This window comes from Salvelinus alpinus, chromosome 9, assembly GCF_045679555.1.
Source record: "Salvelinus alpinus chromosome 9, SLU_Salpinus.1, whole genome shotgun sequence".
Lineage (NCBI taxonomy): Eukaryota > Metazoa > Chordata > Actinopteri > Salmoniformes > Salmonidae > Salvelinus > Salvelinus alpinus.
The window spans coordinates 37822191-37834937 of record NC_092094.1 but is presented as its reverse complement, the minus strand read 5'-3'; the positions used below and the strand labels follow the sequence as shown (position 1 = coordinate 37834937).

The following is a 12747-nucleotide window of genomic DNA, read 5'->3' as shown; positions in this document are numbered from 1 at the left end:
ATAGATAGAAGGTGTCAGGTGCCAGAGGACAGTGTAATAGATAGAAGGTGTCAGGTGCCAGAGGACAGTGTAATAGATAGAAGGTGTCAGGTGCCAGAGGACAGTGTAATAGATAGGCGTCAGGTGCCAGAGGACAGTGTAATAGATAGAAGGTGTCAGGTGCCAGAGGACAGTGTAATAGATAGGTGTCAGGTGCCAGAGGACAGTGTAATAGATAGAAGGTGTCAGGTGCCAGAGGACAGTGTAATAGATAAAAGGTTAATTATGAGTGACAATAAGAATCAGAAGGCCCCAAGTTGTAGTCATGAAAACTGTGGCTTTTAATGTAAACACTACATTCGATTGGTATTCCAGCACGAACATCCCACATGAAAGAACAACCATTCACTAAAGAGGAGGGAGAAAAAGCAGCACGGAAAAGCATTTACTGGGATAAAAAATGTAGGAAAAAGGAGGGGATCAAAGGAAAAAGAATGCCAAACTGGTATATGTATCAATACACAGTATTCTTTAAAAACATTTAAATCAAGAAGGCAGATAGGGAGGAGAGATACATCTTTCCAAATCTATGTGTGAAGTGAGAGCTGTGCTTTTCTATGCAGACCTGGAAGGTGTTTGAGTACAATTCCCCCAAAATAAAAGAAAGCGCATGAATCTGTACAGCCGCGTACACACCCCACCCTTAACAGCAATGGGGCAGGACGTGCTCCAAAGTGGTTCTTCCAAAATAAAAAAAATAGATATTATATATATATATATATAAGTCAGGCTAAGTAAAGACACTGTAATGCAGGGAGAACAGGCAGAAATAATCAGTACAGTTCAAAAACATCAGTAAGTCAGTAAAAACGGTTCAAGTGTGGATCACGGGAACCCTTGCCAAACATTTTTTTTAAAAGGGGGAGAGAGAAAAAAAATTCTGTAGCTACAAAGCACAAGAAATATACTTTAATAATATTACAGAATCATCATTATCATTGATATTGTAATTATAATCATCATCATTTTCTGCATTGTTATTATTGTCATAATCATACTTTTTTGTAAATGTTTTCTTCAATAGTTCCACATTGTAAAGATTTTAGAACCCAAGGATCTACATCTTTCTACCAAGACACACAGTCCAATGACCCTTGACCTCAAATCTCCACATTACTGGTAAGGACTGGCCACACCCAGTCCATACACCCAGTCCATACACCCAGTCCATATGATGGTTGTCTCTTTATGTCGTGGTTGTCTTTTTCTTTCGTTTTTTTCTCCTTTCGTTTTTCCATTTCTTTTACCTTTTTTGTGAATTTTGTAGGATTTTTTCTCAACATTTTCTATGTGATGCGTTTAACTCTCTCTTTTTTTTTATTTTTTTTTTTACAAAGGCTGAAGGGTTGCTCATGCTATTTGTGTCAGGAGGCGTGACGGGAGACACCACTACCCAGCTAATGGCCAACCCAAAACAATTAAACGAGAGGTGAGAGAGGTGGGTGCTAGAAAAAGATGAGTGGAGGAATAAAGTACAAGGTGTGTGGTGAGTGCAGAGGTGGTGTGTGGGACAGCCGATAAATAAATAAATTAATAAATGATCATAAAAAAGTAGAAGTTCCTTACATGATCATGTTAATAGGTATTCATTACAGTAACAAAGTGTTCCTAGGACTATCTCCAAACCTGTCATTCTCCTGGGGTTGGCACTGATATGACACTTTTCAGATATCCGGTTCAGAGGCTTTGGGCCACACGCTGTGACTCCCCGCTCCAAAATCCACACAGCCAATGGCAAAGGCCCACCGGAGTGACAGGAAGGGATGGGTGGAAAAAGAGCGCATCAATCCTGGGTGTTTCCTTTTAACTAAATGATCAAATAGCTGAACAGAACTTCTAGGATTACCATGAAAACCCAGTCTGGTACAAAAGAAAGAAACTGATATTGACTGTCGTACTCATGACCATCATACCTATCATAGCCATTGTTAGAGCTAGGACAGTTTTCAGCATAATTACAACAGTAATATACTCAGGCAAATGTGTACAGGTCACCCATGGACTGATATTCATGTAATAAATATAGACATGATAAACAAAAACATAGAAAATTACAAAAACATTATGAAAAACAGGGTTGTTTTGTTAAAAACAAAAAGACACAGTCGGGAAGGGGAAAAAACAAACATTAAACGAGTTCTCAACTTTGTTCTAGAATTTTAAAGGCTGGGTTTCTATAAGAAATCAGTTCTGTTGGCAGCTCTTCGAAGACAAACTAAAACCAATGGGGCCATACTTGCGAACATTAGAACATTTACATTTAAATCCACACCAGTCAATTAAAATCGTTGATGTAGTTGCATGTGATAGAACGCTACTTGTTAGCTTTTCCCATTAGATAACCTGGCATATTTAGCCCTATGCTAACACCACCAGCTGGACATGATTATTTCCTGTAACAAATTCTGTATCAGCCAATTACCAATGTTGACATAGTTGGACGTGACCAAACACTTTTTCATGAGAGCATCCTTAACAGAAGTCACACGTTGATCTGCTAATCAAAGCTATTAAAACACACACAAAAGTTCAATTGGACAGATAGCTGTTGTGATCTTGGCTTCTGGTAATTTTCGTTGTTTGCATCAAGTTTGAAAAGCCACACCTCCTTTAGCCACCTTTCCTTCCAGTTCTCTGCTGCCAATGACTGGAACGAATTGCAAAAATCGCTGAAGTTGGAGACTTATATCTCCCCCTCTAACTTTAAGCATCAGCTATCTGAGCAGCTTACAGATCACTCATCCCCATATTGTTTTTATAGACTTTCTTTGCTCTTTTGCACACCAGTATTTCTACTTGCACATCATCATCTGCACATCTATCACTCCAGTGTTAATTTGCTAAATTGTAATTACTTCGCTACTATTGGCCTATTTATTGCCTTACCTCCTTACTCCATTTGCACACACTGTATATAGATTTTTCTATTGTTATTGACTGTACGTTTGTTTATGTGTAACTCTGTGTTGTTGTTTTTTGTCGCACTGCTTTGCTTCATCTTGGCCAGGTCGCAGTTATAAATGAGAACTTGTTCTCAACTGGCCTACCTGGTTAAATAAAGGTGCATTAATTTTTTTATTTTTTTAAATGATGAATTAGTGTTCTACATAGGCCTAACATACCATACCAAATAGGTTTAAAATATCCCTCTGGTGGCCAGGGTTCACCTATTTCAAGAAATGCCATTGGTTGGTGGATAAAAAGTGTAATATCTTCGTGGAATTTGTTATACAGAATAATCAGTCAGCTGGTGAGGTTAGGATAGGGCTAAAATGTGCCAGGTTATTTGATGAGACAATGATACTAATCAACGATATTAATTGGCTGATGCACATTTTGAGACGGGAGAAACAGTTTAAAGGTAAACTGTTTCTAATGTTTGCAAGTATGGCCCTTATATACAGTACCAGTCAAAAGTTTGGACACACCTACTCATTCAAGGGTTTTTCTTTATTTGTACTAGTTGAGAGAAGGCCAAGAGTGTGCAAAGCTGTCAACAAGGCAAAGGGTGGCTACTTTGAAGAATCTAAAACATATTTTGATTTGTTTAACACTTTTTTGGTTTCTACATGATTCCATATGTGTTATTTCATAGTTTGATGTCTTCACTATTATTCTACAATGTAGAAAATAGTAAAAATAAAGAAAAACCCTTGAATGAGTAGGTGTGTCCAAACCTTTGACTGGTACTGTATATATATTTATATATACGTATGCCTATTTCAAAATTTCATTATTTACCAAGTTGCATTTTCAATTAGAATAATTTCCAGAGGTGAGGCGAGGGGGCGGTCAGGGCTCAGTACAAACCACAGCCTCGCAGGTTGTTGGCGATGATGATGTCAGTGACGGCGTCAAACACCACCTGGATGTTCCCTGTATCCGTGGCACACGTCAGGTGACAGTAGATCTCCTTATTAGGCGAGCGGTTCTTGCTCTCAAATTGTGCTTGGATGTAGGCAGCTGCATCATCATAGGTGTTAGAACCTGTAATGGAGGTAATGGATAGAGTAAAAGAGAGGAAAGGAAGAGGGAGAAAGGAGGAAAGACAGAACAGAGAGAAAGGTAACAGTGAAAGAGTAAGAACTAAGCTGAAGAGAGCTTTTAGGGCCTGAATTCATTCCATTCAATATGTTTTTACATTCTGCTACATAAATATATTAACATAACAAACATAACTATGCAGATGTTGGATATTAGTTTGAGCCAGTTTGCTACAGAAGGATCCTGCAGCAACAGGAAATGTGAATTATGTGGATTATAATTAATGGACATAATTAATGGACGTCCAAGTCTGAAATTTCAAACTTCAGAAGCCTTTTTAAACCTCAACTACACTACAAGTATTTTTTATTTCCTGCAACAGGGCGATCAAATTAAGATCTTACATCTGTAGTTAGCTCTATTGCAAAAATCACAATACTCTATTGAGAGAACCCATGTGACTTTAGTTACCATGAGAATACAACAGTCCCATTGGCTTAGCTTTGTGTCAGATGTAGAGGCTGCAGAATAACGTTCACTTCTACAGTGTTTATTTATTTATTATTTATTGCACTGCATTTCCCAGTCGTCACTGGCCGTCATTGTAAATAAGAATCTGTTCCTTAAATTGAGTCGTCTGGATAAATAAAGGCCAAATAAAATATATAAAAGTGTCCCCTGCAGCTCTCTAAGCAGGGAAAGGAAAGGGAATGGTGTCTGTCTGTCTGTGCCTGAGCAGACAGGGACGGAGACAGCCCTCACTGACCATCCCTTCTCCATGACTGCTCAAGTGTGGCGCTACTTTTATTCTCTCTTAGGCTATGGTTGACCATCTCACCTTGTCAGACAGGGGAGGGAGGGGGGGCAAGGGGGGGTTAGAGAAACTATATATTTGTATTCCCCTCTGTTGAATATACCACAATGTCAACTCCTTTTAAGATCACATAGTCAAGACCTAGGTGGATTTTTGCAGACTCAACTGCAGGGTTTCAGCTAGCAGATACGATTTGGCAATTCTTACATTTACAAAAGGTACAAAAGTGTCCATTAAGTTACAAATCTTACCGGTATACTCAGGGAAACAGATACTCAAGGCAGATTTCTTGATCTTTTCGGCAAACAGATCTTTCTTGTTGAGGAAGAGAATGATGGAAGTGTCAATGAAGAATTTGTTGTTACAGATGGAATCGAACAGCATAAGAGACTCGTGCATGCGATTCTGCAGTGGAGAGAAAAGGAGGAAGAGAGAAAGGAGGATAGAAGCAGAGGGAGGAAGAGAGGTAGGGAGGGAGAGAGAAACAGATCATGAGGAAAGGTTAGCATCAGAGCAATAAAAACCAAGCTGGAATAGTTGAACCAAGCTTCATGACTTGAGGACAGTAGAGAGAGAGCCTCCCAAAGCACTCGGACAGGACAGACTGCTAAGTAGGAGAAGAAAGGGTTTCTAATGAAACTTTGTTGAACCAATCCGAACAATTGAGCTCTGCGATAAAGAACATTGAATGGCTAGAATCAGACATAATGAGATGCTTCTAGGAGACAGCTAGCAGCTGCTGTGCTCAGTGTCTGTGTGTCTGACAATGACTCAGGTGATAAACAGGGGGCAGGGAGAGAGAGAGACAGGACCAGACCAATCATCCCTTCACAGTTCTCATCAACATGCATACAGAGAGAGATAGAGGATGGAGAGACATAGTGAAATATTGTGTGTCTGTAAGAGTGTGTGTTGTGGTACTGAGAGAGGTGTTGTGTGTTAGTGTAAAGTGTGTGTGAGTGTGCTGTGCAACGGGCAGTAGTTTGTCTCTCATAGTCCCCTGGGCTCTGTACTGCAGGCGGTGACACGCTCATAATTAGTTCAGTAGCATCCCATTGGACAAGGGAGGACAGAGTGGAGGTGGAGAGAGAGAGAGAGAGAGAGAGAGAGAGAGAGAGAGAGAGAGAGAGAGAGAGAGAGAGAGAGAGAGAGAGAGAGAGAGAGAGAGAGAGAGAGAGAGAGAGAGAGAGAGAGAGAGAGAGAGAGAGAAAGAAAGAGACTCACTGCACAGCACATACACAAACTTGATCATCATCCAACTTGAATCAAGCCCATGACCTCTATTGAAATCATTCCCTTTTCCAGGGTAAACATGACACAGAGAGAGTGCCATGAGTCATAAAGAAGCAGGCACTTGGCCTGGGAGAGAGCGACAGAGGGAGAGAGAGAAAAAAAAGAGAGCGAGGGAGGGTCAGAGAGTTTCATGTGGTGCTTTATTATTTCCTTGATATAAATACACCCTTCAATAAATAATCATAACAGTGAAAGAGACGAATGAGCAAACAATAATTACATCAGTGAGACACAAACAACACCTACTAGAGAACAGGCACTAAATCATACCATGACGTACTGTACTGTCAGCATCCTAGTGCTGCTTGTGGGTTGGTGGCTTGGTACGGTTTGGACGGACACTGCATTTTCAAATGAACAACAATTAAATTTCCTCATAGGGGTTGTGGTAAGCTCCAGAGAATAGTCTCCAATGTATTCCTCCCATGCTGATGCAGAGGCAGTCTTTGTGTAACACAGGGTGAAATGCATTCAGGGAAAGAATTCTCCTTTTCAAAAGTTATATTGTTGTGCCGATTGTTTTATTATTTATGGCTGCAGTTGAAATATTGGTATGTTTTGCCTGCTGTGATTGGAAGTACCTTGGTGTGTGTATGTGTTTTGTATGTGTGTGCGCTTGCCTGGGACTGACACACTGGGTACTGGGAGAGCCTGACAGCTAATCAACTGTATTACAGCTCCTGTACATCACGTGAACCATCTCCACCAAGGCAAAGTGCAGACGTGGTAAACTAATCTCTATTACATCAGAGGACCACACTACTGTGTATTCTCGCTCTCTCTCTCTCCCTCTCTGGGCCACATATTGTACCTCCCATCCGTTTCTCTCCAGCAGACACACTTACCAATCTGTCTCTTTACCTTGGCCCTAAAACTCCATCAGCCTCACTGCTGTGCACATAAACTCTATTACCCAGCGTTCTCTCTGCCTGCCGTTCGCTGATCTTATTACCCTTCATTCCCTGGACCAAGGACACAGGCTTTATAGGCCATCAGTCAGGTGTAAGGCCAAGCTATACGATGAGCAGAGAGACCATCTGGGTGGGTGCTCTGGGACACACACACATGCCCTGCTAGACTTCTGATGGCTTCCATCTTAGTTTAGCCTCTGGTATAGAAAACTCCAGCTGTGACTCTGCCTGCCGACACCGCAGCAAGGACAAGCTTTTTATTCATCATAAAATGTGGCACACCAACACTGTCTCAACAGATTTGGCACAGAATGAGATTTCTTCTCCCCATGAGAACTCAGAGACCATGTCCTGTTGTGGAGCCACAGTGGCTGTCAGAGTCACCTGACACACAAGAGGCTGCACCTGCCAGCTAAGGCTGCCCTACCCCCACTCACCCAGCACCTGCATGGGTGTGACAAATTAGTGATTTCGAAGAGAGCTTCTACAGCCATGACAAGAGCACAGCTAAAGGAGGAGGACGGAATCAAACCTCAGGGAGCAGGGTTTTATTTGGCAAGAAACCAACAGGTTTTCCCCCTTCTTGGAGTGGTTTGGCATTATCTGGCAAACGACAGGGAGGGTGTTGTGACATTTGGTGTCCTCCCTGAGGTTCTGTGTAATGAGGAATGGAACAGCTGTTTCCTGGATAACCTCATCCTACACACGCTCTCTCTTACAGTATACTACAAACAGATACTAACTTATTTGACCTCACACACACACATTAAATACCTACTGCTTATCCTATTGACGCTCCCATTAAGAATATAGCATTGGCACCGGTAAGGCAAATTAGGCCAGGCCAATCACCATCAATGTAAGTCAAACAACTCCCAGTGCTTGATTGAGACTGCTGAGGCACCTAAACCTCAACAAGAAAATCTGAACTAAATATGACGGGTGAATATTTCTACAGCTCTAACTCAACAGGCAGTGACTTTTATGAAGATTACCACTGCTACCAATTTACATTATAAATGGGCTACAATTAGTTACGCAAATACACTGTACGGTTTGGGTAAATGTACCCTTCAGTGAGACCACTGCAGTGTAAAGAGCTCAAAACATCTTTGGCTGTACTTTCAAATCTTACACATTTCACACCGAATCATTGAATCGTACAAATATTAGACAATAGCCAAAAAAGCCATCCAATACAAAAATCTTAGAACCCACATGACATATAGGCGGGAAAAACAAATAATATTTAAACCAAAAAAAATCCTGAAATTCACATTATTTACACGGTAACATCTTCCACTAGCCACAAACACATCTCCAACTCTTCAACTCCAATTCCCACTTCAAAGTGTTTCACAAAACTGTCCAGGCACAAATTCCTCTCATATCAGATGACTACTACTCAATAAGCAAAAGAGATACTTTGTTGGTAAAGATGAGCAGTTTTCCGTGTAAACTGTATATTATTGTTTATGGTGGTGACCCAATTCCAGTTAGGCAATCATTACTGTTGTGTAACATTGTGTAAGTGTTTTAGTAAAACAATGCAGCATATTGCCAAACATACAGAAATAATCTACCACTAAAATGACTTTTGTATCAAATTGTCAAAATGTATATTCTTTATCAAACTAAACTAATTGTTCCATTCAAGAGTCCTCTCTTTTTCCTGTCTTCACCTCTCCTTGTGATGTGCAAAGCCTGAGGCCTAAAATACAGCTATCTCTCTTTCTACAACTGAATTAAAATGTTTTATTATATAAACAAATCTAAAACCATAAAAGACTGAGGGAAAAGTGGAGAAAAAGTGTCTATCCAGGGACACACTGGGCCTATCCTCTGGGTTAATACAGGCCACAACCACGCAGGTTGTTGGCGATGATGACATCGGTGACAGCGTCAAACACAAACTGGATGTTGTTGGTGTCGGTGGCACAGGTGATGTGGGCATACACTTCCTTTTGGAGGGACTTGTTCCTGCTCTCGTACTGAGACTGTATGTGGCCCACCGCCTCCATGAAGGTGTCCGTGCCTGCAGAAAGGTGTGAAAAAGCAGGAGAAAAAGGAAATGGAGAAAATATATGGCCCAAGACAGGATGTGGAAAGGAAGTCGGTTAATAAAAGAAAGAAGAAGTAGAAAGATGAAAATAAAAGGGGAAGATAAGCAGACAAAAAAAGAAAAAGATATAAGGACAAGAACAGACACAAAACAATGTTTTTTTCAAATATTACACACCCAATGTAAAACCTAGTGCTTGTCTAAGTGACTTGATTATCCTGTAACTGCGTAGGGAGGCCTTGGTTTACACAGCGAGTACAGCAGGCTAGCCAGACTCCTTGGCTGCTCTGCACTATAAGCCCTAAGATGATAACATGGAGTCATGCCAGGTAAGGGATGAGTAAATGAGAAGAGAATAATAAGACAGAATCCTCTTCTCCAGTTCTGATTCCGAAAGCTAATCATCCCTCTTCAAGCCTTTCTACACATTATCCCTCATTACCACACTATCCCTTCTTCTAGTTGTCCTTCCTGCTGCTACTCCATCCCTCTGTTCTCCTAGCCCAATAGCCTCCACTCTTCATCAATTACCTGTGTACTCCGGGAAGCAGATACTAAGGGGAGATTTCTTAATTTTCTGCTCGAATATGTCCTTCTTGTTGAGAAATAGAATGATGGAGGTGTCTGTGAACCATTTGTTGTTACAGATGCTGTGGAACAGCTTCATAGACTCATGCATGCGGTTCTGTGGGTAGAGAAAACAACGTCAGTCAGTCTGCTGTGTGGCTCTCTTTCTAACTACGTCACACGCACACAAAATAAGAGAAACAAGTGAAGAAAGGAAACTACAAAGCAGAACAGAAACTAAACTTTAAATGCCCCTTACAGGAGTTAAAGCGTAACTGTATATGAGCCACTTCCCCCGAGATCCAAGAACATTCTAAAATAAAGTGTCTACAGTATTTCATTATCATGGTCCTATTTGCCACAGTGTCATGGTAATATGTTAAGTATGACAAGTATGCAGCATCCTGGGAGGGTAGCCTTGTTCATGCACAATGTTATTAGGTACGTAGCCTTGGTCTAGGACAAACCCTGTGTGCTTCTCTCTAGAACAGGGATGAGAGGGCATGCAAATACATTTCTAGACAATTGATACGTAATTTCACCAGGGTGTTTGTAGAGTTGGAAGCAGACACTCTCTCTGGTGTGAGTGAATTGTTGCCTTGTTCTCAATAACAGTGGAAAAGACAAAGAACAAAGTCACGACTGCTCCTTTACAGCCAATCACATTCCACTTAGAGCAGCAGAGAGGGCTCGCACAACCCAATCAGATTAAATAGAGCAGAGGAAAAAGCCAATCATAATCTGTTGATAGAACAAGATGATTCACAGAGACTGTTCTTGTAGTGTTAGTAATTCTTAGAAAATGTAAGAGAGAGAAAGAGAAGAGATAGGAAAACTAATGACCATAGTTTAGCATTTATCTCATCAGTTGATTGAGCCTCTGACAAGTAACTCTGAGAACAAGGCAACACATACTACAGTACAGACAGTGTCATATCATCCTCACAGTGCAAGTCACAGGCACTCACAGGTAAATACACACAGATACATAGAGTACATACATACTATATACACACAGAATCACATCACAGCCAGAAGGAGTGCTGCTTTTAACTCTTTCCAGATGATTTTGGACTCTTTGTCCTTGTTTAAGGTTTCATACCTGTACACATGTTTGGTGGGAGGGCCCTCTGTGGAACCAGGTGGGTTTTTAGCATTTGGCGATTGGTTAGAGAGGACAGCCGGTGGCGAGAGATGACAGGAGAGGAGCTGAGACGAGAAGACGTTGAAGGAGAGACGAGAGCTGCTGGGGGGGCTCAGTGGAGCAGAGATGGACATGCACAAGGGCCCAACTCATCTCCCCCCTCTTAAACACACACACGTGCACGCTCGCACAAGCAGAAACGCACCCACAGTCATGTGCCAGCACGCACACACACACTCCCCCCAACGATGAAAGGAGAAAACTGTAGAGCAGGCAGGAAGGACCGAAACCAAACCTTGCAGTTACATTTATTGAACAGGATTGCTGTAGAAACATATTTTTGATGCCCTGCTGTGCACGTCTTTGAGTGGGTGCCAGTACTTGCATGAAGGGGAAAAACAGGGAAAGGAAGCCAGATAGAGGGAGCAAGAAATTAATGCAAATGTGTGTGTGTGTGTGTGTGTGTGTGTGTGTGTGTGTGTGTGTGTGTGTGTGTGTGTGTGTGTGTGTGTGTGTGTGTGTGTGTGTGTGTGTGTGTGTGTGCTGATACACACATGAGGGCATGTGTATAGGAGTCCAGGAGTAAACAAACATGACTTTGATTTAGGAGCCCGTCAACCTGTTAGAAGCATAGTTCAATAGAGCCATTGTTCCTTCCTTGTTTGGTTTATCATGTCTGTTAAATCAGTCTGTACTGAATTAAAGGAATTGCCTTCTATTCTAAAACATTTTGTTGTATTTTCAAATAGGATTATCCTGAAATATTACATAGAAATTATATAGAAATATTTCTAAAATAAACCCAGCTGCTTTTGGAAATGGCAGTAGAATAAATGTGATGAGGCTTTTAAACAGGCCTGGGAGAGATTATACTGGATGTTAGAGTTGTATATCGCACATATAGGCCCCCGAAAACACTGTTCACGCACTGCCATTGGCCATGGGGGTGCTCAGGGATGCTCACTAACTAAGCAACTGTATGGAAATCAACTCATTTGCCTGGGCATTAACACCAGCTGATACAACCAGAGGTTATGGTAGAGAACTGGTTGGAACCAGATGGGAAGCGTGACTGCTGTGTTTGCATAGAGAGAAATACAGTGACTACGTGGTCTAATCTAATGCTGTGTTATGTAAAGCTCCTCACATATTTTTGCGTAACAAAAAACGAATCCAAAATGAATCTACACTTGCATGTAAACGGTCATATCAATGTAAGTCACTGTACATCAGCAATGTGTTTCAGAGCAGAGATAAACCTGAGGATCCATAGATAAAAGGCCTGGTAATGGTAATTGTGAACCCTTAATTTCAACATGAGTAGCAGGAAACTGGTACACTGGCGTACCACACCTCCCCGCAGCCCTAGCTATGCCCTTTTAGTGTAAGAGCTGTTTGAAAAGATTGACTGAAATTTCAGCCTGTGTTAGTGGGATGGAGTTATGACCTGCCTGTTGACATCACCAGGCAGTAAATTAGTAGACCAATAAGAAAGAGAGTTCCAAACCTCTCTGCCAATAATAGCTAGTTTTCAGTTTCCCCCTTCCCACTCAGACCAGTCCCAGACAGTTCTAGCTAAATGTGTAGAATAGCAAGAAGTTAGCCGTTTTCATTGCTCAGACCTCGCTAAACGGCGTTACGCCACTGGATGTGTACTGTACATACAGCGCCTTGCAAAAGTATTCATCCCCCTTGGCGTTTTCCTATGTTGTTGCATTACAACCTGTAATTTAAATGGATTTTTATTTGGATTTCATGCAATGGACATGCAGAAAGTAGTCCAAATTGGTGAAGTGAAATTTAAAAAAGTTACTTAAAAAATAATAATATGAAAAGTGGTGAGTGCATATGTATTCACCCCCTCTGCCATGAAGCCCCTAAATAAGATCTGGTGCAACCAATTACCTTCAGAAGTCACATAATTAGCTAAATA

General features: G+C 41.3%; 1 protein-coding gene across 3 annotated transcripts in view; it reads right to left on the bottom strand.

Annotated features, from left to right (window-relative positions):
- Positions 1-296: 296 nt before the first annotated feature.
- Positions 297-12747, bottom strand: part of LOC139584763 (guanine nucleotide-binding protein G(o) subunit alpha) — a 134735-nt gene continuing 122284 nt past the window's right edge. The window contains exons 7-8 of one of the 3 annotated variants that reach the window (XM_071416955.1): positions 9635-9788; positions 297-4026 (exon numbers count right to left, since the gene is read on the bottom strand). In XM_071416955.1, the coding sequence (XP_071273056.1) occupies positions 3839-4026; positions 9635-9788 (342 nt within the window). In that variant the 3' untranslated portion in view covers positions 297-3838. Of the gene's footprint in view, positions 4027-5088; positions 5243-6251; positions 9077-9634; positions 9789-12747 lie in introns of those variants that run through there. The other 2 variants (XM_071416953.1, XM_071416954.1) reach the window with 2 other exon arrangements.